The 24,519-nt window shown below is 40.5% G+C and overlaps 2 protein-coding genes across 2 annotated transcripts in view; one reads left to right on the forward strand and one right to left on the reverse strand.

Moving 5' to 3' along the window:
- Window positions 1–1,626, reverse strand: part of Tceanc2 (transcription elongation factor A N-terminal and central domain containing 2) — a 36,221-nt gene extending 34,595 nt beyond the window's left edge. The window contains exons 1-2 of the mRNA XM_051188371.1: window positions 1,530–1,626; window positions 846–980 (exon numbers count right to left, since the gene is read on the reverse strand). Coding sequence (XP_051044328.1) covers window positions 846–947 — 102 coding nt within the window. The 5' untranslated portion in view covers window positions 948–980; window positions 1,530–1,626. The remainder of the gene's footprint in view (window positions 1–845; window positions 981–1,529) is intronic.
- A 281-nt stretch (window positions 1,627–1,907) lies between these two features.
- Tmem59 (transmembrane protein 59) lies at window positions 1,908–24,486 on the forward strand. The gene is made up of 8 exons (XM_051188370.1): window positions 1,908–2,215; window positions 7,468–7,573; window positions 9,541–9,635; window positions 12,238–12,390; window positions 14,321–14,402; window positions 15,205–15,286; window positions 18,772–18,880; window positions 23,855–24,486. Exons 1-8 carry the CDS (start codon window positions 2,027–2,029, stop codon window positions 24,008–24,010), a joined length of 972 nt encoding a protein of 323 aa, XP_051044327.1. The 5' UTR covers window positions 1,908–2,026; the 3' UTR covers window positions 24,011–24,486.
- Window positions 24,487–24,519: the final 33 nt, after the last annotated feature.

Below are 24,519 nucleotides of genomic sequence, written 5' to 3' on the forward strand. Positions count from 1 at the left end.
AAATGTGCACTAGCACACTTAGCTTCCCTGCTTATTTGTAAATACTCGTTGCCTCTTCCTAACTAGATGGAATCAAACTTAGTTCCAGGGAGCAAAGAGTACATTTGCGTCCCTGTGGCCCAAGGAGGAGTGGTAGAGGCATATGCCGATAGGATGCCAAAGCACTTTAAAGTGCCACCACTTACTCTTTACCATGTTTATCTCTAGGGCATATAGAATACTCCTTGGAACTTCAACATTACTGGCAATAAAACCTTTTGGGCTGGAGAGATGATGGCTCAGGGGTGGCTGAGAGCATACACTGCTCTTGCAGAGGACCCCAGTTTGGTTCCCAGCAACCACTTCAGGTCACTCACAGCCACTGTTGCTCTAGCTCCAAAGCTTCTGGTGACACACCCACCATGTTCACAGACACACATTGTAAGAATACATTTTACCTAGGCATGGTGTGCAGTGCAGGGGAGGCAGAGGCAGGGGGAATCTCTGGGTTTGGGACTAGCCTGGTCTACAGAGCGAGTTCAAGGGCAGCCAGGCCTACACAGAGAAACCCAGTCTTGAAAAACAAAACAAACAAACAAAAAACCTTTTAATCAAGTAGGGGGTGGTGGTGGTGATCTTATCGGCTAGCAACCTTACCCTAAAGCCAGAGTAATTGTATTAATACAGGGTAGCAGAGGAACAGGAATTGATCAAAGTTTGTACAGGGTATGCGAGAAAGAGAAAAAAATGGTCCCTGGAATGTGCTCAGTAAGAAATCCTCATGATCCCCCACAATAGGACCCTTTGGCATTGTCTCATTATCCCAGTCCTTGGCACATTTTCTGTGGTCCCAGATCCCTTCTCACCTTCAAAGACTCAATCGTGGCTTGCTTGTAAACCTTTCCTCCGAGCTGTTTCTTCTGCGGGCTATTCTGGGTCCTAGGCGTTCGAATGACAAATTTATCCATTGTTGGGGGCTCCGACTACGATTGAGGTGTATTCTGATCAAGAAACAGGGCGAAACTTAATTAAGATGGAGATGTGTATTCCCAAAAGTGACACGACTGAATTTTCTAAACACTCCTGAATTATGGGGACTCCTGGGTGGTATTTACAGGAAGTAAGATTTCCTCTCGAGAAAGGAACTCTTCTCAAACACTGAAACCATACGATAAGTTTACTTCCTGGGTTAGTTTCCTAGTTTCCAGAAGGACACGCTAAGGGAGAGAAGAGGATTCTAATACCCGGGGTAGTGTAGTGACTTGAGTTGTGCCAGAGTTAGGGTTCTACTGGGCTCAGTGAGGCCCTCTTTACAACCACTCCACGGCAGCCCCAATCCCAAGAGTTACTCTAAGACCAACAACAACCATCTCCAGACCGTGGCACAATACAGCGGCAGCAGCAGCAGCACCAGAAACCACAGCTCGGTGGTCAGAGGACCCACAACCAGGTCCATGAACAAGAACCCCATCCTTCCCTTACCGCCCCCCCCCCCAGCACTCGGAGACCTGGAAAGGGATTATCAAGTCACAGCTCAACGTGAGACCCACCGGGAAAATCAGTCTGCCTACAGCTTGGTCTCCTGACCCCCGAGATCCCCAGTCCAATCACGCTTCGCAGTTATTTGTACACTTCTTCGCGGGCCCAGTTCCTCGGCGGTGACTCCCAAGAACTACACTTCCCACAACGCGCTGCGAGGCGCGCGGCGGGCGTGGCTGCAGGAGGTGACACACCCCCACTTCCCCAGCACGCTCCCGGCCGCGGCGAATTACAGGTCCGAGTCGGCCTCGCTCGGAGAAGGAGGCGGGCGCCTCTCCGAGCCCACAGCCGAGATGGTTGGCCGGGTCCTCAAGCCCGCCCAGGAGAGGTTCTCAGTCCCGGCGGTGGGCCGGGAGGCAGCAGCCTGGGCGGGCCTGGGCGGAGCCGAGGAGCTCGCGGAGTCGGAAGCGCTGGCCCGAGGGGCGGGGAAAAGGGCTGGCCCGGAAGCAGGAGAAACCCTGAAAAGAAAACAGCAACAAGCCGAGCGGCTGTGACAGAGGGGAACAAGATGGCGGCGCCAAAGGAGAAGCTTTGGGTCCAGGCCCAGCTGGGACTCCCGCCGCTGCTGCTGCTGACCATGGCGCTGGCCGGAGGCTCGGGGACTGCAGCGGCCGAAGCGTTTGACTCGGTCCTGGGGGACACGGCGTCCTGTCACCGGGCCTGTCAGCTCACCTACCCCTTGCACACCTACCCCAAGGTAGGTTGGCCCATCGATACCGGGTTTCTCTCATCCCTCGATGCCCATGTCTCGGCTTCCCACACCAGTGTCAGCTCGGGGACCCTAGTGGTGAATCTGCGCTTCAGCTGCTTGCCCACCCCCACCCCCTCGGTGTAGCTGCAGTTCTCCCGGGTCCTGCCTGCACCCAGCTCCTACTGTAATTGCCGGAAGTTTGTGCTGCGGGGCTCGGTGATAGGCTGCGGGGCACAAAGATGAGAAAAGGGCGAGCCCCCGGGAGCCTGCGGGGCCGCAAGGCAGTGAATCGTCACTTGGTGGGGTGGAATGAAGATGAATGCGAGGTCCTGACCTGCTAGCAGCGCGGGGGTGGGGAGGAAGGCGCGAGTGCACGCGTGCACACAAGGTTGATTCCCCGTGTTTACCGTGCGCCTTTCTGGGTCGGGAGCGTTTTGTGTTTCGGGAGCCGGACAAGCTGACAATCCTCTGCGGTCTGAAGTGTGAAGTCAGTCTCGGGAGTTGTGAGACGCACTGGAAGGGAGGACTTCCTGTCTGTGTTAAGTGACTGTGTGAGACTCTGCCGCAGGGGACTGGATGTGTGTCCGTGAGGCAGCAGTTAGTTATATTTCTGCCTTCAAAAGAAATATAAAATAAAATAAACCTCGTCACTCAGTGTAAAAAAAAAATGAGGATTCCATGGAATGGACCAAAAATGCGACCGTCCTGTGGAAGATGTGTACTCTGTAGCTAGAGGAGGGACCGAGTCCTACCATGGCTCCTCCCCGTAGCCGCTGCCTAGCCTTTAATTCTGCCTTCTTAAGTTGTTTTTCAGCTTCTTATGAATTGTGTTTACTCAACATTTTAAATTGCTTGTTGACTCTCCCCACCCCTTTCCCATATATAATTAGGGCATATACCCCTCCCCACCTTGCTTTGTAAGCACTTTCGGTGATGCTGGTGTTTTTTTATCCTTGTTTTCTTTCGTCTTCTGTGTGCTATTTGCTTAACCATTGTGGCTGTCCCTCTTTGCCTCCTTTAGCTACAGAATGGCTAGGATGACAGTTCCAGTGACTTAATATTGCATACTGACAAGTGCTTTTTGATATTAAAAATTGTAAATTCTGTACCTCCCACCATTTTGTTTACCTTACATACCTGCGGGTATGTAAGACATAAAAGGCTCCATAAAATTCTAGGAAATGGGATTAGCCTTAAATTTACTGTCAGAAATTAATAAATGCTTGAGAGAAACTAAGAGCTGGTAATGGTAATGGACATCCATAATTAGTCTGCAGGGTCAGAGGTCAGAGGGACATGAGTTCAAAGCCTGCCATGGGCCAACCTTGGGGAGTGAGTGAGAAGGATCTTGACTTTAAGACTTCAGTCTGAAAACATCACATCGTTAAAAGGCTTCTACAAGAAAGTTCATCAGTGTTGACTGGCCTAGAATTAGGCTGAAATTTATCCTATACTGTGCTAGTGTTTGATTCCCTCTTTTAAGATTTTCCTAGCAATTTGTAGTATAAGCCAGAATGCTGGGAACATAAATAATTTGAAAGACGTGTGTAGCAGGAATCTCTGGATATTTCTTGGATGTGTTTGTTTTGATTGTTGTTTATTTTGAGACAGAATTTCCCTATGGTCCAGGTTAGCAGTTTAGTCTCCATTTTCCTGCTTCAGGTTCCCAGTGCTACTGGGATTACAGACAAGCATCACCACATGAGCTGCCTTAAGTATTGTTAGAACATTCACTAGTTTCTAATAGTTGATGTGATATTAATAAGTTATTTTCACCTATTTATTAGTGCTGGGTTTTTTTGTTTTTTGTTTGTTTGTTTGTTTGTTTGTTTTAAGGCAGGTTTTCCCTGTGTAACAGCCCTGGCTGTCCTGGAACTCACTTTGTAGTCCAGGCTGGCCTCAAACTCAGAGATCCACCTGCCTCTGCCTCCTGAGCCCTGGGATTAAAGGCATGTGCCACCATGCCTAGCAATTAATGCTGTTCTTAATCAGAACTCCAACTCATTGGCTCCCTGTCTGTCTTAGACTTAAATTTATTTTGTTTTTGATACATGATCTCTTGGAACTCATGACCGTCCTCCTTCCTGCCTTACCCTCTGAATTCTAGATTATATTCATATTTTGGAGTGTTTGTTTGAGACAGTGTCTTGACATATAGCCCAAGATGACCTCCAGCTCACTTCCTGTTCTCTTGTCTTCAACTCCTAAATGTGCCCATCTCAAAACTGACTCTTGGTGGACAGCGATGGTGGTGCATACCTTTAATCCCAGCATTTGGGAGGCAGAGACAATGGATCTCTGAATTCAGGGCCAGCCTGAGTTCCAGGACAGTCAAAGCTACCCAGAAACCCTGTCTAGAAGAAAAACCGAGACAAAACAAATGAACAAAAAGGGAAATAAAAAGTTAAGCCTCTTTCCCAGGGTCCTATACCTAAGAAATCGTGGAGTAGAAATTGAGTCTCTCAAGCTGGCTACTGTATGATACTACCATCTCATAATGAAGTTGCATTACAAATAGCTACCTGTGGTTGTTTGTTAGGCATTGTCCTAAAAGCATATTTGGATTTCTGTAGAATACAAAATACTTGAGGACATGGAGAATCTGAGAGGTTCTTAACTTGCCCCAGGGTGTGCAGAATAAGTGGTAAGGCTGAGCTTTCAGAGCTAAATCCCAACACACTAGACTTCAGCATGCCATGTGGTTTTCTGATGCTGGTCCTGGGTGACTTTAGGGCTGGTTTAACAAAAGAAAGACCATCTGAGCTGAGCAGTCACATGTGAGCAGTCTCAATACTCAGGAGCTGAGTGAGACAGGGAATTAAGAGTTTCAGGCCAGTTGGGACACGGAGTAAGCGTATCTGAGAATAAAATGTCATCTGGTATAGTATAGTTCATGGTAAGAGCTCTTTCTTCCTACTTCCTGTGAGCAATATAAGGAAATATGTGGTGCTCCAAAAAACACAATCCTTTGGCTGTCTACAAAGCCTATAAACTCTAAATGCTGATCATATATGAAATGTAGTTTTTAATTTAGCAATAAATGTAGTTAGAACCAAGGTCACAAAATGTGCCACCTCCAAAGTTGTATAATAAAACTTCATGTTAGGCTTGCAGCCATCTCTTCATATGGGTTGTTGCTACTACACTAGCTTTATTAGTTCTTCTGGGGAAAGAATGCACACTGCTGTACTCCATGGTTGCTAACTGGAATATGCATGTTTTCTCATTAGGTGCCTGCCAGTTTGTACACAGTGGATCACACAGAAGGTTACAAGAGCTCCCTCGTATATACTAGTTTGTTTAAAGTACTGTATTCATAAAAGGAAAGAAAAGCTTGTTGATCTCATTGTTTATAGTCTCATTATGCAATTACTATTTTCTAAGCATAAAGAGCTATCTTAAAGGAGAAAAAAGGACCATTCTATTTTGATTTTTCACACATCCTCTCAATGCTTGTACTTGTTATTTTCTACATTTAAAACACTTATTATAAAAATAAAAAACATGATAATGTTACTAATATTTATTAAACACCTCATATATCTCATACTCTTTGTTAAGATTAGCAATCTCGCAGGATTATATTTTGGAGATAATAGTGTTGTCTTATTTCATGATGAGAAAACTTGAGATTGCAACAGGTAAAGTAACTTGCATTGTTTTTTGTTTTTTTTTAACCAGAAAAATTTAATTCTGGTCTGGCTGATTGCAGTAACTGTTTCTGTATGTCACTCTGTTGCTCTTGTTTGCAGTCTCAGTTCAAGGAAGCCATTTAAAAAATAAAATAAAAGACCAGGCAATGGTGGCACATGCCTTTAATCCCAGTACTTGGGAGGCAGAGGCAGGTGGATCTCATTGAGTTCAAGGCCAGCCTGATCTACAAAGTGAGTTTCAGGACAACTAGGACTGTTAAAACAGAGAAACCCTGTCTCAAAAACCCAAAATAAAATAAAATAAAATAAAAATCTTTGGGGCTGGAGGATGGCTCAGCTGTTAAGAGCACTAAAGCACTCATTGCTCTTGCAAAAGACCCGCCTTCTGTTCCCTGCAACTGTGTGGCAGCTCACAAACTCCTCTTAACTCTGGACCTGGGGTTTTGATGTCCTCTTCTGTCCTCTCCAGACCCCTGCACGTGCACATATAACATAAATTCATATGAGCTCTCTCACACACATATACACATACATTTTTAAAAAATAATATTTCTTAAACATGAAAATCCTTCCATATGAATATTTGTATGGACAGGTAACATCACCACATCTTTGGTCAGGCCTTTGTTTTGCCATTTGCTATATGAAGCTGGTTCTGATACTTTTGCTAATGAGCTGGTGGTTATGCACTTGGATGTAGCTAAACATGCACTAACCCTTGGATATATACTAACTTCTTTCTACCTTGTTCAGGGTTCTAATTGTCATTGTTATTTCTTTTTCATTGTTTGTTTTTATTGAGACAGGGCTTCTCTATAGCTTTGGAGCCTGTCCTGGAACTTAATCTGTAGACCAGGCTGGTCTCAAACTCACAGAGATCCGCCTGTCTCTGCCTTCCGAGTGCTGGGATTAAAGGCATGGCGACCACTGCCCGGCTGTCATTGTTGTTTCTAGTTCCAATTTTCCTACCTGTATTGTAGCCACAAAATATACAAAAAGGGCAGTACTTTTAGCTACTTGGCTTTTTTCTTACTAACACTTTAAAATAAAGAAATAGGGATTTACTTGTTAGAGTGCTTGCCTAGCATACACAAGACTCTGGGATCTTAGTCTCTAGCATCATCTCTAGGTACGGACAGGAAGATCAAAAATACAAGATCAGGAGCTGGACAGGTGTGCCAGCAATTAAGAACACTAGCTGCTTTTCCTGAGGACTTACTTGGATTCAATTCCCAGCACCCACATAGCAGCTCATTGTGTAACCCTGGTTCCAGGGGAATCTGGTGCCCTCTTGTGGCTTCCCTGGGCTTAGGCGGTACAAGGACATAACTTGCCAGCAAAACATTTATATACATAAAATAAAAATAAAATACTCCTTTGAAAACAAACATACATAGGGAGTTAGAAACTAGCCTAGTGTGTGAGAGAGAGACCCTGTCTATAACCAAATAATTCAACTTAGGAACTAAAACCATCCCCCCCCCTTTAGTACAAAACTTATTGTATAATTTAAAATAAACACTTAACTTTGCTTACTTCTTGACCTTTTTTTCCAGCTAAAAGTCTTATTTTTTGATAATTGTCTTTGTTTTTTTAACTTCCCAGGAAGAGGAGTTATATGCATGTCAGAGAGGTTGCAGGCTGTTTTCAATTTGCCAGTTTGTGGATGATGGAATTGATTTAAATCGGACCAAATTGGAATGTGAATCTGGTAAGATACTATGCTAATGACATCAGCTGTGCATAACATTGGGGCTTTCTTTTAGTTGAGTTATGGTTTTTATGTATTTTTCCTAGAAAATGACAGACATCCTGTTTAAACTAGTCACCCACCATATTGTAATTATAAAATCAGAGTTTTAATAGATGCTGCTAAAAATGTCATGGGCTTTAATCCATCTGTGTTGAGACAATGTTTATTTTGTGCTATGGATAGGACTCCTTTGTTTAAGCAAGCCTTCTCTTTAGACAAATTCGGAGGTAATTATCAAACTCATAATTCACTACCACCTTTTCATGGATAGGATAATTTCCCTAAAGCTTTCAGTCAGTCTGTTAGTTGACATAGCTCCAATGTTTTTACTGAATCAGGCCTTTGATTCTGAAGTGTTTAAAAGAGTATTCTTTATCAGTCGTGCCAGTAAAAATAACCAGAGGCTTTGTCACCAGGTAACCACTATTCTTACCTTTTGGTGAAAGAGATATGTTTGATAAAAGAAACCTACAATTAGGACACAATGAACATTTAACTTTGTAAAGAACTGTAATGGAATCTTGTCCTTTTTTTTTTTTTTTTCGTTTTTTTGGCAGTATGGTCTGTGTAGCGGGCACAGCTTTCCCCTGACATGGTTCTCATACAGTATTCTGTGATAATATGACCTTAGTTTTATGGCTGTCTCCTCACTGGCCATCTTTGTATTAACCTATGCTCTACCATGTGGCATTACCTCTCTTCCATCTTATACCTCCTGTTTCTTTTCCATGTCTTTGGGAGTAGCCCATAAGCTTAGATTCCTCCTCTTCCTTTCTATCTCCCCAAATCCCACTTATCTCTCCTGCTTAGCTATTGTCTGTCAGCTTTTTATTACATCAGTCACAACAACACACCTCACACAGTGTACAAATACCCAACAACATGTTCATTTTATCTAGAGCCCCAAGAAGTATTTTACAGCTGCTTACATGAGTTGAGAAGAAAGATGAAATTGCTATAGTGGTGAAATACTATATCATAAGAAAGAAATGACCAATGAGCTAAAGGAAGTGAGTGTATCTGAAAGAGCTCATTTCAGCTTGTTCTTGTCTTTTTAGCGCTGAGGATCAAACCCAGGACCTAGTGTATGCCAGGCCACTGAGCTGTGGCTCTAGCCCTTTAAAATTGCCTAGTATAGAACATTTTCTAGTTCCATTTTCTTAGAATTTAGAATAACAGTCTGATTGCTTTGTTTCCCCCACACCTTGTTGCGTTGATAGCTTTGTTTCTGAGCAATCACAAATATTTATACAAATATCTAACATACCTTATTGTTTAATTAATTATATTAGGTAGTGTTTTTTCCATTTTAGACTTCTAGAAATCAAGCTGGGCCTAGTGGCACAGGCTTGTAGTCCTAATTATTTGGGAGACTGAGGCTGGGAGGTTCAAGACTTGTCTGGACTACAGAGCGAGTTCAAAGCCAATCTGGGCAATTTAGGAAGACCTTGTCTCAAAATAAGAACAAAAGAGGACTAGAAATGTAGACATTGGTCGAATACTTATGTAGCTTATACAAGGCCTAGAAAAAAGAAAGAGAGGCCTAGAAAACTCAATAGTCAGGGGTTTAGTCCCTCAGCCTGGGTTGAGAGCTGCAGCGAACAAATGATGGTTTTAAACTTTCAGTGGCAACTTCAGGACTCCACAAACTTCAGCTGTGAGGACCCCTTATGTGAATGTCATCATATAGCCCGAGCCCAGCTATGAAATTAATAGACTTGTACAGGAGACATTGGACTTGTAGGAGAGAGGTAAAAGAATTCCATTAAAGTATTTCCTGCCATTGCCAAATTTGGCAGCTTAAACATATGAAATATTTAAGTATGTCTTTGTATCTTGACACCCTTATAATATGCCAGATCCCTTTTGTAGCCTTCGTCTTTACCACCCTTCTCTTTCTAAGAATTTGCTTTTTCCTCTTTCAGCATGCACCGAAGCATATTCCCAACCTGATGAGCAATATGCTTGCCATCTTGGCTGCCAGGATCAGTTGCCATTTGCTGAATTGAGACAAGAACAAGTAAGAGACAATACTGCCTCTCCAAGCTGCCTGCTTACATGCTTCAACTTGTGTTACATGATGTGGTTGTTGCCAGCATGGTCTTATTTTACTGTTAGATTTTATACTTAGTTTTCACCAATCAAAATTATGTTTGCAGATGGAAAAGCTAATGTAATATTTTTAAAAAATATTTACTTACTTTTAATTATGTGTATGTGTGTGTTCGGGGATATGCACATGGAGGCCAGAGATGTCAGATTCCCCGAAACTGGACTTACAGGTGGGTTGTGAGCCACTTGACATGGGTGCTGGGAATCTGACTCAGGTCCTCTAGAAGAGCAGTCCATGCTCTTAACCACTGAGACATCTCTCCAGCCCCCTGGAATACTTTCTTAAAATGCTTTTCTGTCAAAAATTGTATTTGCCCCCCCATATTCTCATAGTCCATGGCTAAGAGAAATTGATATTTGAGTCCCTTTTGCCATCACTTTTTCCACTGCCTTGAGTCAGACCAGCATCATTTGTCATCCGTATTGCTCAATTAACTTCCAGGCTGTGTTTCCATCTTAACCCTTCCTAGTTCTTCCTTCTATCCTTTATCCTGGGCCTAGATCTTTCTTTCTAAATGGAAATCTTGTCATCCTTCTATCATATGTAATTCAATAGTTCCCAGTTAGACATAGGGTTGAGTACAAGCTGCCTATCATATTGTAGCTTCTGAGAACCTCTGTACTGTCTTCTACGAAAGTTCCTTACACCTCATGAACTTTATCCCAGGGAAAAGACCTCAGTTTTTAGAAAAATGTTTTTAATTAATTAATTTTTGGACAGTAATTTTTCAGTGTTGTGTGTAAGAAATATAGTCATTAGTAAGAGGCTTAAGAGTGTACATTCCTGAAGAGTGTGTGTGTCTGTTTTTGTACTCTCCATCTGTGGAAATGCTCCTCTGTGACTGCTGGCTTTGCTCCACTGTGCAGCCAGGGTTACTCAGCGGAAGTATTGTACACACATACAAGGGTTATCAGCCAGGGTTACTCAGTGGAAGTATTTTACACACATACAAGGCTATCAGCCAGGGTTACTCGGTGGAAGTATTGTACACACATACTAGGATATGTCAATGACTTTTTGTTAATATAAACATGTAAAGAACTTCACTTCTTTCGCCATATGACATTCTACATCAATAGCTCCTTGTGTTGAGGATTGGCTTCTGTAGGCAAGATCTCATGTAGCCCAGGTTGGCCTTGAACTTGGTATATACCCTTGATTTTAGGGTTATGGGCTTGAGCTATCACACTCAACCAAAGCAGCCAATTGTTTTTGAACATGAAGGTTCTTTCTAATTTTTCTTTTATGTTACATATTTTATACATTTGTGAGTATATCTATAAAATAAGAACATAAGACTAGAATTGCTTGTTTGTGAAATTTTAATTTTGAGGAATAGAGCAAAGTTGCCCTCCATGGAATTTGTACAAACTTTTTTTTTTTTTTTTTTTTTTTTTTTTAATCTGGCATGATACTTTCTGTTTCTTCTCCTGTTCCCATGTGTCTAGTAAATCTGGCTCTGGGGAAGTATTGTTTTCTTTGTGAAATCTTAACCACCTTCACCCCTATTTGCAATAGGCTCCCATCCTTACATACACACACTGCTCTGTGTTCCTCGTTTTCCTGTATAAAATATTCTGATTAAACACAGGGGTACATTGATGATTACAATAGATATGGTATGTAGATATGACATGCTTATAACCTCAGCTTTCAGGATGCTAAGCCTGGAGGGTTGCAAGTGTGAGGTTAGCCCAAACTACATAGCAATATCCTATCTCAAAAAATAAAAATAGAAATACCTGGTCTCTGATCTCTTTAAGTTTGTAACCTCAATAAATACTTGATTGAGTGAATTTGTGATAGGCCTCATGGACAGCTGGATCCTGAATACAGATCTTATTCTGACAGTTGTTCTTTGCACTGTAACAGTTGTTGATGACATCTCTCCTAATGTAAGATGAGCCAAAGTTATCCCTGAGTGCAACAGTCCACATTCTGAACTTGTGCTCTGGGGCCAATGTTGCTAATAAGTTAAGGAGTCAGGATTGGAGGTAGATTGAGATGGTACTAGTTGGTGTTAAAATCTTGGCAGTAGACCAAGATTTATTAAAACCATAAAATACCCCCTCAGCATTCACTGTAATCAAATCTCATTATCGGAATATGTTTTTTTTCCTTTGATGTTCATTAAGACATGATTTCTTCTACATGGGAACATTAAGGATAAGAATGATATGATTTGTCCTTTCCCATTCAAATCTGTCATTTGGTGGTTCTTATTTAATGAGACCTTAAGAGTCTTCCTGTTTGGAGCTTATCCTGATAGAGGTCATGGGCTCTATATAAAGGTGTTTGTTAGTGAATTTAAGTATCCTGGGATGTTAAGCTTTACCATAGCTCAAGTGCATCAGCAACAACATTTAGTATAATGCTGATGATTGTGATTGTTAGTGTAATTATCTGTAACCTTTCCCAGGAAGATTTGGATCATCTCCATTATGTTATCTTGCATATACTTATTGTAAATAATATATTTCTTACTACTTAAACATTTTTGTTTGTTTAGCTCATGTCCCTGATGCCAAGAATGCATCTCCTTTTCCCTCTAACTCTGGTGAGGTCATTCTGGAGTGACATGATGGATTCTGCACAGAGCTTCATAACCTCGTCATGGACTTTTTATCTTCAAGCTGATGATGGAAAAATAGTTATATTCCAGGTGACAACTGTTCCTCACAAATTGACCTAAATACAGCAATAGTCAATGAACATGTCTTACATGAGTGTCTTGGCATAGAACCATGTAATTGATCACTTAAATATTTTTGTCAAATAGTGCTGCTTAATTGTGGAAACATTGAGCAGCAGGACACAATGTAATTACCTTTCCTTCTGTCCCTTGAAAGCCTGACCTCAAGCTCAATAGTTATAAATTGATCTTCTCAGTTTTATAGTGACTAAATTTATTAAATGTAAACTCTAGATAGGAAGGTAATCATGTACTTTGAACATAAATAGTGATATATAAAGCACAGACACTAGAAAAAGGCATTATGGCATGATAACATCCTGTAAGAGAACTTGTACAGATATATTTTGCCTTCTAGAGAGGTAATTTTTCTCTTGTTTAATAATTTAATATGTGATAGGTACTAATCTAGAAAGTTATTTCAGTTATCTTAGTGTACCTATGAAGGATTGTTATAGCATTCTAAGAATGCCAGTATTTGGAGATGCTAATTCCCTGATATAAAATAACATTGCATTTGCATATAATCTACAAACTCCCTCCCTATATAGTTATGGGTCATTTAACAATACAGTTTTCTTAAGCTGAGATGGCTATAATATTGCTAGGCGATAATATTATTACAGCATTACTGTTGAATATCCAGTCAGTTAACTGAGAAGTCATGCAGCACATGACTGCTCCTTAATTCATCTGATTATAATACCTAACGCAGTGTGAAATCTGCACAAATAATTGTGATGCTGCATTGTTTAATAACAGAGAAGACATCTATGCATACTCAATTCAGATTTCCCCCCATGATTGGTTTAATCATGGATATAAAATGCAGTGACATAGAACTCACAGATAAAGAGAGCTGACTGTTATCCGAAATCTTTAAATACTTTCATGAAATTGTATTACCCCTGCTTATTAATGATGAAGCTGAGCATCCAGCTTCCTTAAAGTAATACTGCCAGTTACTAATAGTATTCATCTTAGACTTGGGGTACTTCTTCTAGACCCATATACCACCCTAACATCCTGTTTCCTTTTATTCAATGAGTTCTTCATTTTTTCAGCAATCTACTGTGCTGTAGCACTATCTTCCTCTAAAGCTTTTATTAAAAATCTATTTTTTTTTTTTTTTTATTTTATGTGCATTGGTTTTTGCTGTGTGAGGATGCTGGATACCCTGGAGCTGGAGTTACAGTAGTAAGCTGCCATGTGGGTGCTGGGAATTGAACATGGTCCTCTGGAAGAACAGCCAGTACTCTTAACCACTGAACTATCTCTCCATCCCCAAGTCACAGGTTTTAATTGCCAGTTGAGTGGTTTTCTGTTTGACTACTTAGTGATTTTTAGCATTATCCTGAGTTTGGATCCTCTATGCTTAATTTGATGGTAAGAAAACACAAAAATTTTCTTTTTTTAATTTATCCAGGAGCTTTGTGTCCCAAAGTCTAAGTTAATATTCAAGAGTGGAGCCCTTGTCAATCCTTCAAAGGATTATCTCTTTCTCTCTTTGTCAACTCTAATGTAACTTGGATGGAGAAAGTCCCTTTGCAGTGATGCAGAGGCTTAGAGATGTGAAATATAGAATGTTTGCCTGTAGTGTGTCAGCTGTAGAGTTAGAGAAGAGCAGAACATTTCAGGTGAGAAAAGAGATAATATTTAGAATATATATTGTTAAAAATTTAGTCAAGCTGCTGAATTATTTCTAATCAGCTGAAATTGGAATTCATTTTTACAAGATAATAGTATTAAAGAATGTGTTTTATTCTTTTTTCTGTGTGTACTTTCTGTTACTGTTTTTTTCTATTTAAATGTTGGTAATGTAGATGGTGTGTTCTGGAACTTGTTACTACAAACAGCTCCTAAGGTACAAATGACTTAATTGCTTTCATTATCATTTTAGTCTAAACCAGAAATTCAGTATGCACCACAGTTGGAGCAGGAGTCTACAAACTTGAGAGAACCATCTTTAAGCAAAATGTCCTGTAAGTTTTATTCTAAATAGATAGATGAACTTTAACTGTCAGATCTGTTGTAATTGCCCCCTCTGACTTCTAATGCACTGGATCTGGGAATCAATCTAAGGGTTTGCAATTAACAAGTTCCGCATCCTGGTGTTGCTGCTAGCATGAGGACCACCTAGAAAAGTACTGTTCTAAATACTGTTCCAAAGCATGCTTTGAATATAAACTAACCAAGCAGTATTTTTTTTTCCCTAATAAACTGAATAGTGACACTACCTTGAAAGTATGAGTTCCCTATTCTCTTTTTATGTCCAGGCTAGATGTGAATTTTAAATCATAGGAACATCAAACATCAGGCTACAGCAGAATTTACCTTTGAAAATGCACTCCCTTATTTTACATATTGATATAATTAACTTACTGATTATTGAGTGGGAATGAGTAGATAATGCTTACATAGAATAAAACAAATTCTGTTGCTCAAGTCCACATGTAAACAGACAACATCAGTATCAAAAACATTTGGATCAACCATGGTAATGCACATTTTTAATTCCAGCATTCAGAAGGCAGAGGCAGGCAGATGACTGTGAGTCCGAGGGCCACTCTGTGCTACATAACAGACAACATTTGAAAGTAAGGCAGGAAATTCATAATATGGTAGAATACCCACTTGTTTTTGAGGTGCCAAAGGAATTTTAACACGTAGAATGTGTCAGATTACACTCACAAAAATTACCTATAGGTTCTACATATCTAGAAGAAGTCAGTGAAACTAGCATTTAGGATGTATATTTCATATATCTGTGCCTTACTGTTTCAGATCTGCAAATGAGAAATTCACAAGCACACAGGAACTACCTTGAAGATGAAGAAAGTGATAGCTTTTTAAGATGCTTATCTCTGTATGTATTTCTTTTTAATATATACACAAAAGATAAACTCTGGTTTATGTCAATCTTACTGTTTTTGTTATTTTTAAATTAGATTTTAAAATAAATATAATTTCTGTATATAAAAATTTCTAATTTTAAATTAGAAGCTTAATAGTTAAAAAAGGTAATTTTTTCAACTTCCTTTCCAAACTTGCACTTTTGAATGATTAGTCTGACTACAAGGTATTAAGTGTACTATTTTTAAAATTGACACAAACTGCTGGTCAGCACTTGGAAGGCAGAGGCAGGTAGATGTCTGTGAGTTTGAGTTCAGCCTGGTCTGTAAAGTGAGTTCCAGGACAGCCAGGGCTACATAGAAAAACCCTGCCTCAAAAAACAAAACAAACAACCAAAAAGAGAAAAGTTGGCCCAGTGAAATAGCTCAGTGGTTAAAGGTTCTTGCTGCCGAGCCAAAAATCTGAGTTCAGTTCCTGGGACCCATATGGTAGAAGGGGAGAACCAACTCCCACAAGTTGTCCTCTGACCTCCACACTTACACCATTGTGTGCATAGGTTCGTTCCCCACGTGGATAAGTAAAATACAACACATTTTAAAAAATTAACACATACATATATATGGGGTATGGTGTGCTCCTTTGATTCAGTATGAATCGTGTAATGATCAGACAGGATAATGAGCATACACATCACCATAGACATCTACATGTCTTTGAAATCACAGTGAAAAATCCTCTCTTGCAGCCATTTTGAAACAATGCATTACTGTTAACTGTGGTTACACTGTTGTTCAGTAGGACAGAAATCACTCTCTCACTGTAGTTTTATCTGTTGACCAGCCTCTTTTCTTACCTCTACTTCTTGTTACTTAGTAAAACTCAAACAGAATAGATAGTTTTTCCACAGTACAAAGGAGTTCTTGTCAGAATTCTTTGATTTGTGTTAAGAAATGCCTTTTCCAGACAGTTAAATTAAGCTGCCCTGGGGCCTGGAGATGACTTAGTGGTAACCCCAAGCCTGACAACCTAAGTTCTGTCACAGAACACACATGATGGAAGGAGAGAATCAGCACCCACAAGGCGTCCTTTGATCCCACTCACACTAGGTTCAAAATAAATAAAGTAAGCTCGACTTTAAAATATGTCCAAATGACTTAGGGATTGGATTTTTATCTGCATGGATAGATAAGCAGTTAGAAGAGATAGGTAAGGACTACAGACTAGGAAGAGCTAGGGGATGTCAAATCTGTGCCAGTAATTCTTTGGGGACAGGAAAACAGGGAGGCGGGAGTGATGGCTGCCTTATATTCTCTCCCCACTCTGATGGAGTGAAGAGGCTTTTATCGAAGTGTATGTGCTTCTACTCATAGGCATGCTAATTGAGCCTACCTTCTCTCTTTATCCCACAGAAAAAGGAAAGGAATAAAAGAAAGGCCATGCATTTTGTTTCCTACTATATTGTGTACCAGACCAGGCATTTTAATAAAGCTGCAAGTCATTCTATTTCACAGTGCATTGTTCAGGGAGTCATTCTGGTCAAGTAGGACACTACAGTGAAATTTTAACTGCGTGCATGCGTGCGTGCATGCGTGTGTATTTACACCTTGTGGGAGTTGGTTCTCTCCTTCCACTGTGTGGGTTCCAGTCATCAGAGTTTGGCAGCAGGCATGGTTGCCAACTGAGCCATCTCACTGGCCCTAATCTAACAATCTTTTAAATGTTTTACTTAGAAAATAACTAACTTTTAACTAGAAGTTTATTCTCTAGAAGTTTCTTTGTATAAATATGAATTATTATGATACATCCTACATTTGAATAAGGATTGTCAGAAAGAATCATGTATATAATGGATAGATAGGGACCAAGCTGGAGAGCTGTGAGCAGGAAATCATGAGGCTGGATGTAGGGCAGTGGCAGGGAGGTCAGGTGGTGGAGGTGGTTGAGCATCTACAGGATCTATTTTGCTTTGCTGTGGAGGCTAAGGAAAAAGATGCACTTGAAGATGAGCCCTAACTTTCTGTCTCTATTAGTTGCTACAGCCCAGATAGTAGTGAGCTCTAGTTCTAGGACAGGATTAGACCATGCAAAGGAGAGTACATGATCTTCCATTAACATTTCTTACTGTTATCTTTTAAAATTGCAATGTTTAAAACAGCATCAAAGGGGAATTGCATGCATTCTGAAAGTCTGCTTCTTTGAAAGTAAACTAAAAATATTTTATTTGTTTGAGCATGGGTGTGCATGCCACAGTACAGGTGTGGAGAACAGAAGACAATTCTCTTTCCACCAAGAAGATTCCTGAGATCAGGCTTAGCGCTCCCTCTCCAACAGCCTTGTTCCTCTTTTGTTGGGAGACAAGCAATGACTACCATGCCATTCCTTAGGGTGATATAAAAAGTGGATGGATCAGTGGAAATCCATAATTATAGGTCTTTTGGCCATGAATGAATACATTAGAATTAGGGATTGTCACAGGTTTTGAGAGTCCTAAATGCCCTCCTACCTTGATTTTTTTTTTAAATCATAAGGAAAATATAATGGTCGCAAAATGCTTTATAATCCATTTACTCTACATGCTTGAAATGTTCTAAGAAAACTGACTTCGGGAAATTTGTTTTGAATTATTTCATAAAACAAATGAACATTTCATAATTTACCTTAACTTTTAGGGATATTTTCTTAAATAAGTATCATTGCAATAACCTGAAAATTAAGAAACATTATGTTCAATTTATTGAGTACTTGCCTGCTTTGTCTAATTTAGTAATCAGAATGAATGTATTCTTCAGGTTTATGGCCCAAACTTGTAATCCTAGTGAGGTAGGAAGATGTCAGCCCCAGATCAGCCTCATCACACACCAATCTTGAGGCCTGGGTTACATGAAACCTGTCTCAAAAGAAAATAAAAATGGCCAGGCAGTGGTGGCATGCTTTTAATCCCAGCACTTGGGAGGCAGAGGCAGGTGTATCTCTATGAGTTTGATACCAGTGTGGTCTACAGAGCTAGTTTCCAGACAGCCAGAGCTGTTATACAGAGAAAGCCTGTTTAAAAAACAAAAAAGTAAATAAAAATGCTCTTTACAGTAATTTGATGGGGGTTATTACTTTAGTTAAAAAAAAATAGTGTCTTACTATATAGTCCTGACTGTACTAGAACTCACTGTGTAGCCTTGGCTGCTTTGGAATTCAGAGATCTGTCTGCATCTGCCTCAAGAGTGCTGGGATCAAAGGTGTGTGCCACTACACCCAGCAATGTGAGGTAATTTTATATGCGTAGTAGGAAATCTGTATGTCTCATTTCGTCATTATTAATTATTATTGTAAGAATTATGTAGCAAGGCTACAAAAATTTTAGAAATAGAAGAACATCAAATCATCCTAATAAACTAGATATATTTCCTTGCAATATATGTTTTGTTAAATAATTGTAGACATAGTGCACAGAGTTTTATATTCTAAGTGTGTGAGACATGTGACTGACTGCTGTTGTTTTTACAGTAACTCTGGGTGGATTTTAACCACGACTCTTGTCCTCTCGGTGATGGTCTTGCTGTGGATCTGTTGTGCAGCTGTTGCTACAGCCGTGGAGCAGTATGTTCCCCCTGAGGTAAATCTAATTTTAACCCTTGGGCTATTTGGAAATAGACCCACATGAAATAACCATTTTAAGTGCCTTGTTTGACTAGAAAAACAAGACCCTGATAACAGAATGAGAGATTTTATGGTTTTACTGAGGTGAGGTTGGCACACATGACAACCACAAGTTTGTACCCTGGGCATGGTGCTCTCACATTGCATGACATATCTGTTGATTGGCGTGAGCACAGTGCCCCTCTCTGCTTCTCTTCCACTAAAGAGAACTAGCACTGCTCACTAAGCTGGGGTGTGAGAGAAGACTGCGGAGCCCTGTAGAACTAAGGAGTTAATTGCCACAATAACATTTAGAGGCTACAAAACCAGCCTGTGATTCTGTGTTCCTGTGTTCTGATAGCTAACCTCAAAGAGATTATGACTTGCTTCTTTGGTAATTAAAATTTAAATAGTCCAAGAAAAATATTTATTTGTTTGCTTGTTTTGTTTTTCGAGACAGGGTTTCTCTGTGGCTTTGGAGCCTGTCCTTGAACTTGCTCTGTAAACCAGGCTGGCCTTGAACTCCCAGAGATCCACCTGCCTCTGCCTCCCAAGGGCTAGGATTAAAGGCGTGCGCCACCAATGCCTGGCTAAGAAATAATTGTTAAGGGAAAGGATGTCTGGGGGGGAAAGTGTGATTTCCTGATTCAACTTAGTTTACAAGATTAGCAAGTTACTTATATAATTAAATGTGGGATAATGTCTGCTGACATCAAATCTAACAGAAACAAGTGAGAGTTCTATGTGTCTAAAATACCATAGGGAAAAAACAATGAGGAAAATGAAAATGGAATCTGCAGTAAGTCACTGGCATGACAGCAGGTAAAGATACCTAGAACCTGGCACAGGGTACTAACTAGCATCAACTTTGTCTTTAAGATTTGCAGAATATTTTTTTGTATGTCAACCTAATGTCCAGCAATAATCTATTGCAAGATTCCCCCCCTTGTTTTTCTTTAATTTTTTTAAAATTTGTTGTGTATGAGTGTTTTGCCTGCGTGTATGTCTGTATCCCACATGTATGTGCCTGGTGCAGGCATCAGATGACCTGAAACTGGAGTTACAGGAAGTTGTAAGCCTCCATGTGGATGCTGAGAATTGAACCCAGGTCCTCTGAAAGAGCACTCAGTACTCTTTAACTGTTGAGCTATCTCTTCTCCCCCCTTTTTTTACGTTTCGAGACAAGATTCAAGGCTGGGATTATAGGCCAGCACTAGCATCCCGGACTTTTTTTTTTTTTTTTCCTTAATTTTGTGTGTGTGGGTGTTTTGCCTGTTTGTGCAGTATACACAGGGACCAGAAAAAAGTTTGGATCCCCTGAATTGGAGTTAACAGATGGTTGTGAGCCATTATGTGGGTGCTGGGATGAAACCCTGGTCCTCTGGAAGTAGCCAGTGCTCTTAACCACTGCACCATCTTTCCTGCCCCTGTGCCTGATTCACACAGTAGGCTTTATTTTATATATGAACAAGCAGCCTTAGAAAGACTGGTCTTTCTGTGATTACTTAGCTATGAAGATATTGAGACTGGAGTGAAGTTCATTTCAATGTTTGTTTTGATGCTGGGATCTCATGTAACCCATGTTGGCCTTAAACTCACTCCATAGACCAGGGTGGCCTGAAATTCTGATCCTCCAGTCTCCATTTCCTGAGTGCTGGCATCTTGAGCATGTACCACTGGATCCAGATTGTACCCATGGCTTTGTGACTGCTAGACAAGTGATTGACCAACTGTACTACATTCTGAGTCCTGAAGGGTTTCATTGTTTTTTGTTTGGGGGAGTATTTTTGTTGGTTGGTTGGTTTTGATTGTGCATTTGGCTTTTTGAGACAAGATCTCTCCATGTGGTTCTGGCTATCCTGGAAGTCACCATGTAAACCAGGTTATCCTGGAACTCATAGAGACCCACCTGCCTTTTGAGTTCTGGTGTAAAAGGCGTGGCCACAGCACCTGGCATTTGCTTTTGTTAGTAAGTCAGCATACAACAGAAGGTTTCACCATGGCACATCTGTCATTTGCTTTTGCTCCAGCTGTTTCCTTTTCTTCTCCCAGTTAATGCTCTGCTTGGTTACATGCATCTCATCATTTTCTCTACTTCCCGCCTCCTTTGAGCATGTTTCCTTCCCCCCTCCCTAGTTGCTTTTTTTTTTTTTTTTTTTTTCTTTTTGCAATTGAGGTAGGATCTTATTTGATGGCCTGTGCTAGGCTAGAATTCACTATGTAGTCCAGGCTGGCCTTGCTCTTATCTTAACAAGTCTCTGAGTGCTGGGATTGCACCTGGTTTGGTAAAGTGAATAAGAGATGCAAATGGTAGTTGTACAAAATGTAATGGAAAGCACTGTTCTGGGATTGTTAAATAAGGCTTTTAAATAGGGGGAGGGGTACCTTGACCTAAACTTGGAATGGAAGAATAGATAGTCAGATGTGGATTAGCAGAATGAAAAGTAGACAGTCTTACCCAGTACAGAAAGAGTACATTCACTATTGGAGGATTATGTAAGTTAAAAGTTGGTAAATTTCAACAGAACTAACCTATTTATTTTAACTTTTTTTGTTCCATTTATATCTGTATGTATGTGTATGTGGGTGTGTGCCAAAGTGTGTAGAGGTCAGAAGACAACTTGTGGGGGTAATTTTACTCCTTCTTCATGTGGGCCCTGGGATTTGAACTCAGGTAGTTAAGCTTAGCAGACAGCCTGAACTCATCTGTTCATGAGTGTGTTGATGATGTCTTTTTGTTACATTTCTTACTTAGTTCCCAGGTGTGTATGTTTAAATATTAATTTAATATTTGTATTTGGCAGTTTGGGGGTCAGATCCAGGGCTTTGTATATTCTAATCAAGTGCTCAGTCACTGAACTGTATTCCCAGACACTTATATTTTAGCCATTTTATTTTTCCTGGTAAAGTTGGAATTCAGTATCTTGCATAGAGTTGCTTTTGCCCACTACTCCCTTTGAACATCTTCATGTACTCAAAATCTTCACAGCAAGAAATCAATAACCTGTAGTAATAAATTCTTAATTTACCTCACTCCTGTGAAGCCCTAGTCCCTTCTTTCTTGATCCATATTTGTTCTTCATACCCTGGCAGGCACACTGTAAAATGAAGATACACATGGACATTGGTTTGCCTCTTGCCGAGACTAAATTGCAGCCTTTGAGTGGAATTTGCCTTGATAAGTACACCACAGCCTATGTTCTGCTCACCAAACTTAATTGACAACTCTCGAGCCCTTTCTTTTGAGCACTGTTCTAAGAGTTTCCATGTGTTTGCTCTTTGAATCCTCACTGCAACCTTGTGAGCTGCTATTGTCATCCCTACTGTCCAGATAGGAAATCTGCAACAAATTTTTGAAACTGTCTCACATCCCAGTAAATAGTAGAACCACAAAGGGCACTCAGCCTAACTCCACAGCCATTGACCTCTTTGTCTGGCCTGGAGTCATAAGCCAGGCGTCAGAAGCTGCTATCCTGGTGCCTGCTTTAACACTGGGAAAGCGGGTATCTTTTGGACTGGTCCTTCATGGTTTGTCCTCCCATCCCCTCACTTGATTGAGAAGTACTTGTTGAAGTGGTCTCACACAGTTCCTCCCTTTCAGATAATTCTTGTAAAGATGTATTCTGCGTATGGGTGTTCGTGTGTGTGTGTGTGTGTGTGTGTGTGTGTGTGTGTGTGTGTGTGTGTGCGCGCGCGCGCGCGTGCGTGCGCGTGCGTGCGTATGTGCGTGTTCCTGTGTGTGTGTGTGTATGTACGCGTGCATGTACACTCACTCCTGTGTGAGTTTATGTGTACTGTGTGAGGAGCCCATGGGGGCCAGAAGAGGGCCTTGGAGTACAGGTGATTGTGTGGCTCCTGGGAACTGAACCCATCTCCTATAGGGTAGCATTCTCTCACCTGCTGAGTCATCTCTCCAGCCTCTCTGATGACATGATCTTTCTCATGACAGGATATCACTGCTCTGATGGGTTTTGTTTGGATTAGGTAATTCTGTGAAATTTCTTCATTTTTTTTTTTTTTTTTCTAAATTCTTTGGGGGAACACCTCACTTTTCTGCTTTTCATTCTTTTCTTTAAGTGCCTGCTTATCTGTATGTGCACCATGTGCATACAGGGCCTAAAGTGACCAGAAAAGAGCACCAGATCTCCTGGTGGAGTTAGAGGCATTTATGAGCTGCCCAATGTGGGTGCTGAGAACTGAACCCAGGTCCTCTGTAAGAGCTGCAAATGCTCTTAACCACTGAACCATCTCTTCAGACCCCGTTTTCTTGTTGAAAGTAGCATTATGAGAAATTGTATATATTTATGAAGATCATTTTACTAGTGTTGGAATGTCTCATTTATAATGTGTGTTCTTAGAGACATTTAAAATTTAAAGCAGTACATGTCATTTTCCTTGTATGCAGCAAATCATTTCCTACTGAAGAGGAGACTTAAGGTCACAGGGGACTTGATCACTTGAGGCATCCATCAAAACTTCAGAGTAAAACCTCTTGATGCAGCCTCGTTAACTTAATTTAATCCAAATCAAGTTTACTGGTACTCATTTCTTATGCCTCTAAGATCTAAATTAGGACGTGTGGGAAACTTCCTTGGGCCATCTACAGGGAACTTAGTCTCATCCATAAAACATTTTCCATTGTCTAGAAGAACAAACAAAGCAAAGCAGCCCCCCGCCCCAAAATGCTCTATTCTCAAAGATATGAATAGAATTTTTCAAACCAAATATCCATAGATTAATTGTGCAGGTTGCTTTTGTTTATTTTGTGTTTTGAGACTGTTTTGCTGTGTGTCAGGGGCTGGCCTGAAACTCATAAGGAGCCTCCTTTCCCTGCCTCCCAAGCACTGGAAGTTCGCACCATGCAGCTCTAGAGATGGCATTGTTATTAGGAGACTTAATTAGAGAGATCCTGAGCATCCAAGTTAATGATGTGTTAATTTTTCTTTTGCAGAAGCTGAGCATCTATGGTGACTTGGAATTTATGAATGAACAAAAGCTGAGCAGATACCCAGCTTCCTCTCTTGTGGTTGTTAGATCTCAAACTGAAGACCACGAGGAAGCAGGGCCTCTGCCCACCAAGGTGAATCTCACTCATTCAGAAATCTAAGCTTTTATAAAGAAGTGTCATTGACACATAAACTTCCATTCCTTATAGAGCTTTTTAAAATGGTTTCATTGGATATAGGCCTTACAAAATCACTATGAAATGCAAATAAAGTTACCCGACTCTGAAGACTTTATTTGCTCTGACTTTACCTGTATTTTTCTAGTCATTTAAGACAAGACACGGACATTGGGTTGTATTTTTATTTTACTAATATCAGTAGCTATTTTGTTAGTTGCATTGGTTTTGGTTTTCTCCTATCTTCTAAATTCTATGAGCTGATCGTTGTCTTCCCCACCTTCTGCTGTGACGCTGCAGTCATCTTACTTCATAAGCTGAATGCTTAGGATGCGATGCCTCTACCTAGAAATGACCTCCAAATGTGTACTCTGAATATAGCAGAAAACGTTATTTAATGACACTACATTTTCAGTTGTATTGAAATCATTAAACTTTATTTGAATAATTATGTATTGAAAGTTGAGTGTCAGACTTTCTTGTTCTTCCCTCCC

Source organism: Phodopus roborovskii, unplaced genomic scaffold (assembly GCF_943737965.1).
Source record: "Phodopus roborovskii unplaced genomic scaffold, PHOROB, whole genome shotgun sequence".
Lineage (NCBI taxonomy): Eukaryota > Metazoa > Chordata > Mammalia > Rodentia > Cricetidae > Phodopus > Phodopus roborovskii.

Coding starts and splice junctions, on each gene's coding strand:
- Tmem59 (XM_051188370.1), top strand. CDS start 2,027: ATGGCGGCGCCAAAGGAGAAGCTTTGGGTCCAGGCCCAGCTGGGACTC. Junction 2,216..7,467: donor CCTTGCACACCTACCCCAAG/GTAGGTTGGCCC, acceptor TTAACTTCCCAG/GAAGAGGAGTTATATGCATG. Junction 14,403..15,204: donor ATCTTTAAGCAAAATGTCCT/GTAAGTTTTATT, acceptor TTACTGTTTCAG/ATCTGCAAATGAGAAATTCA.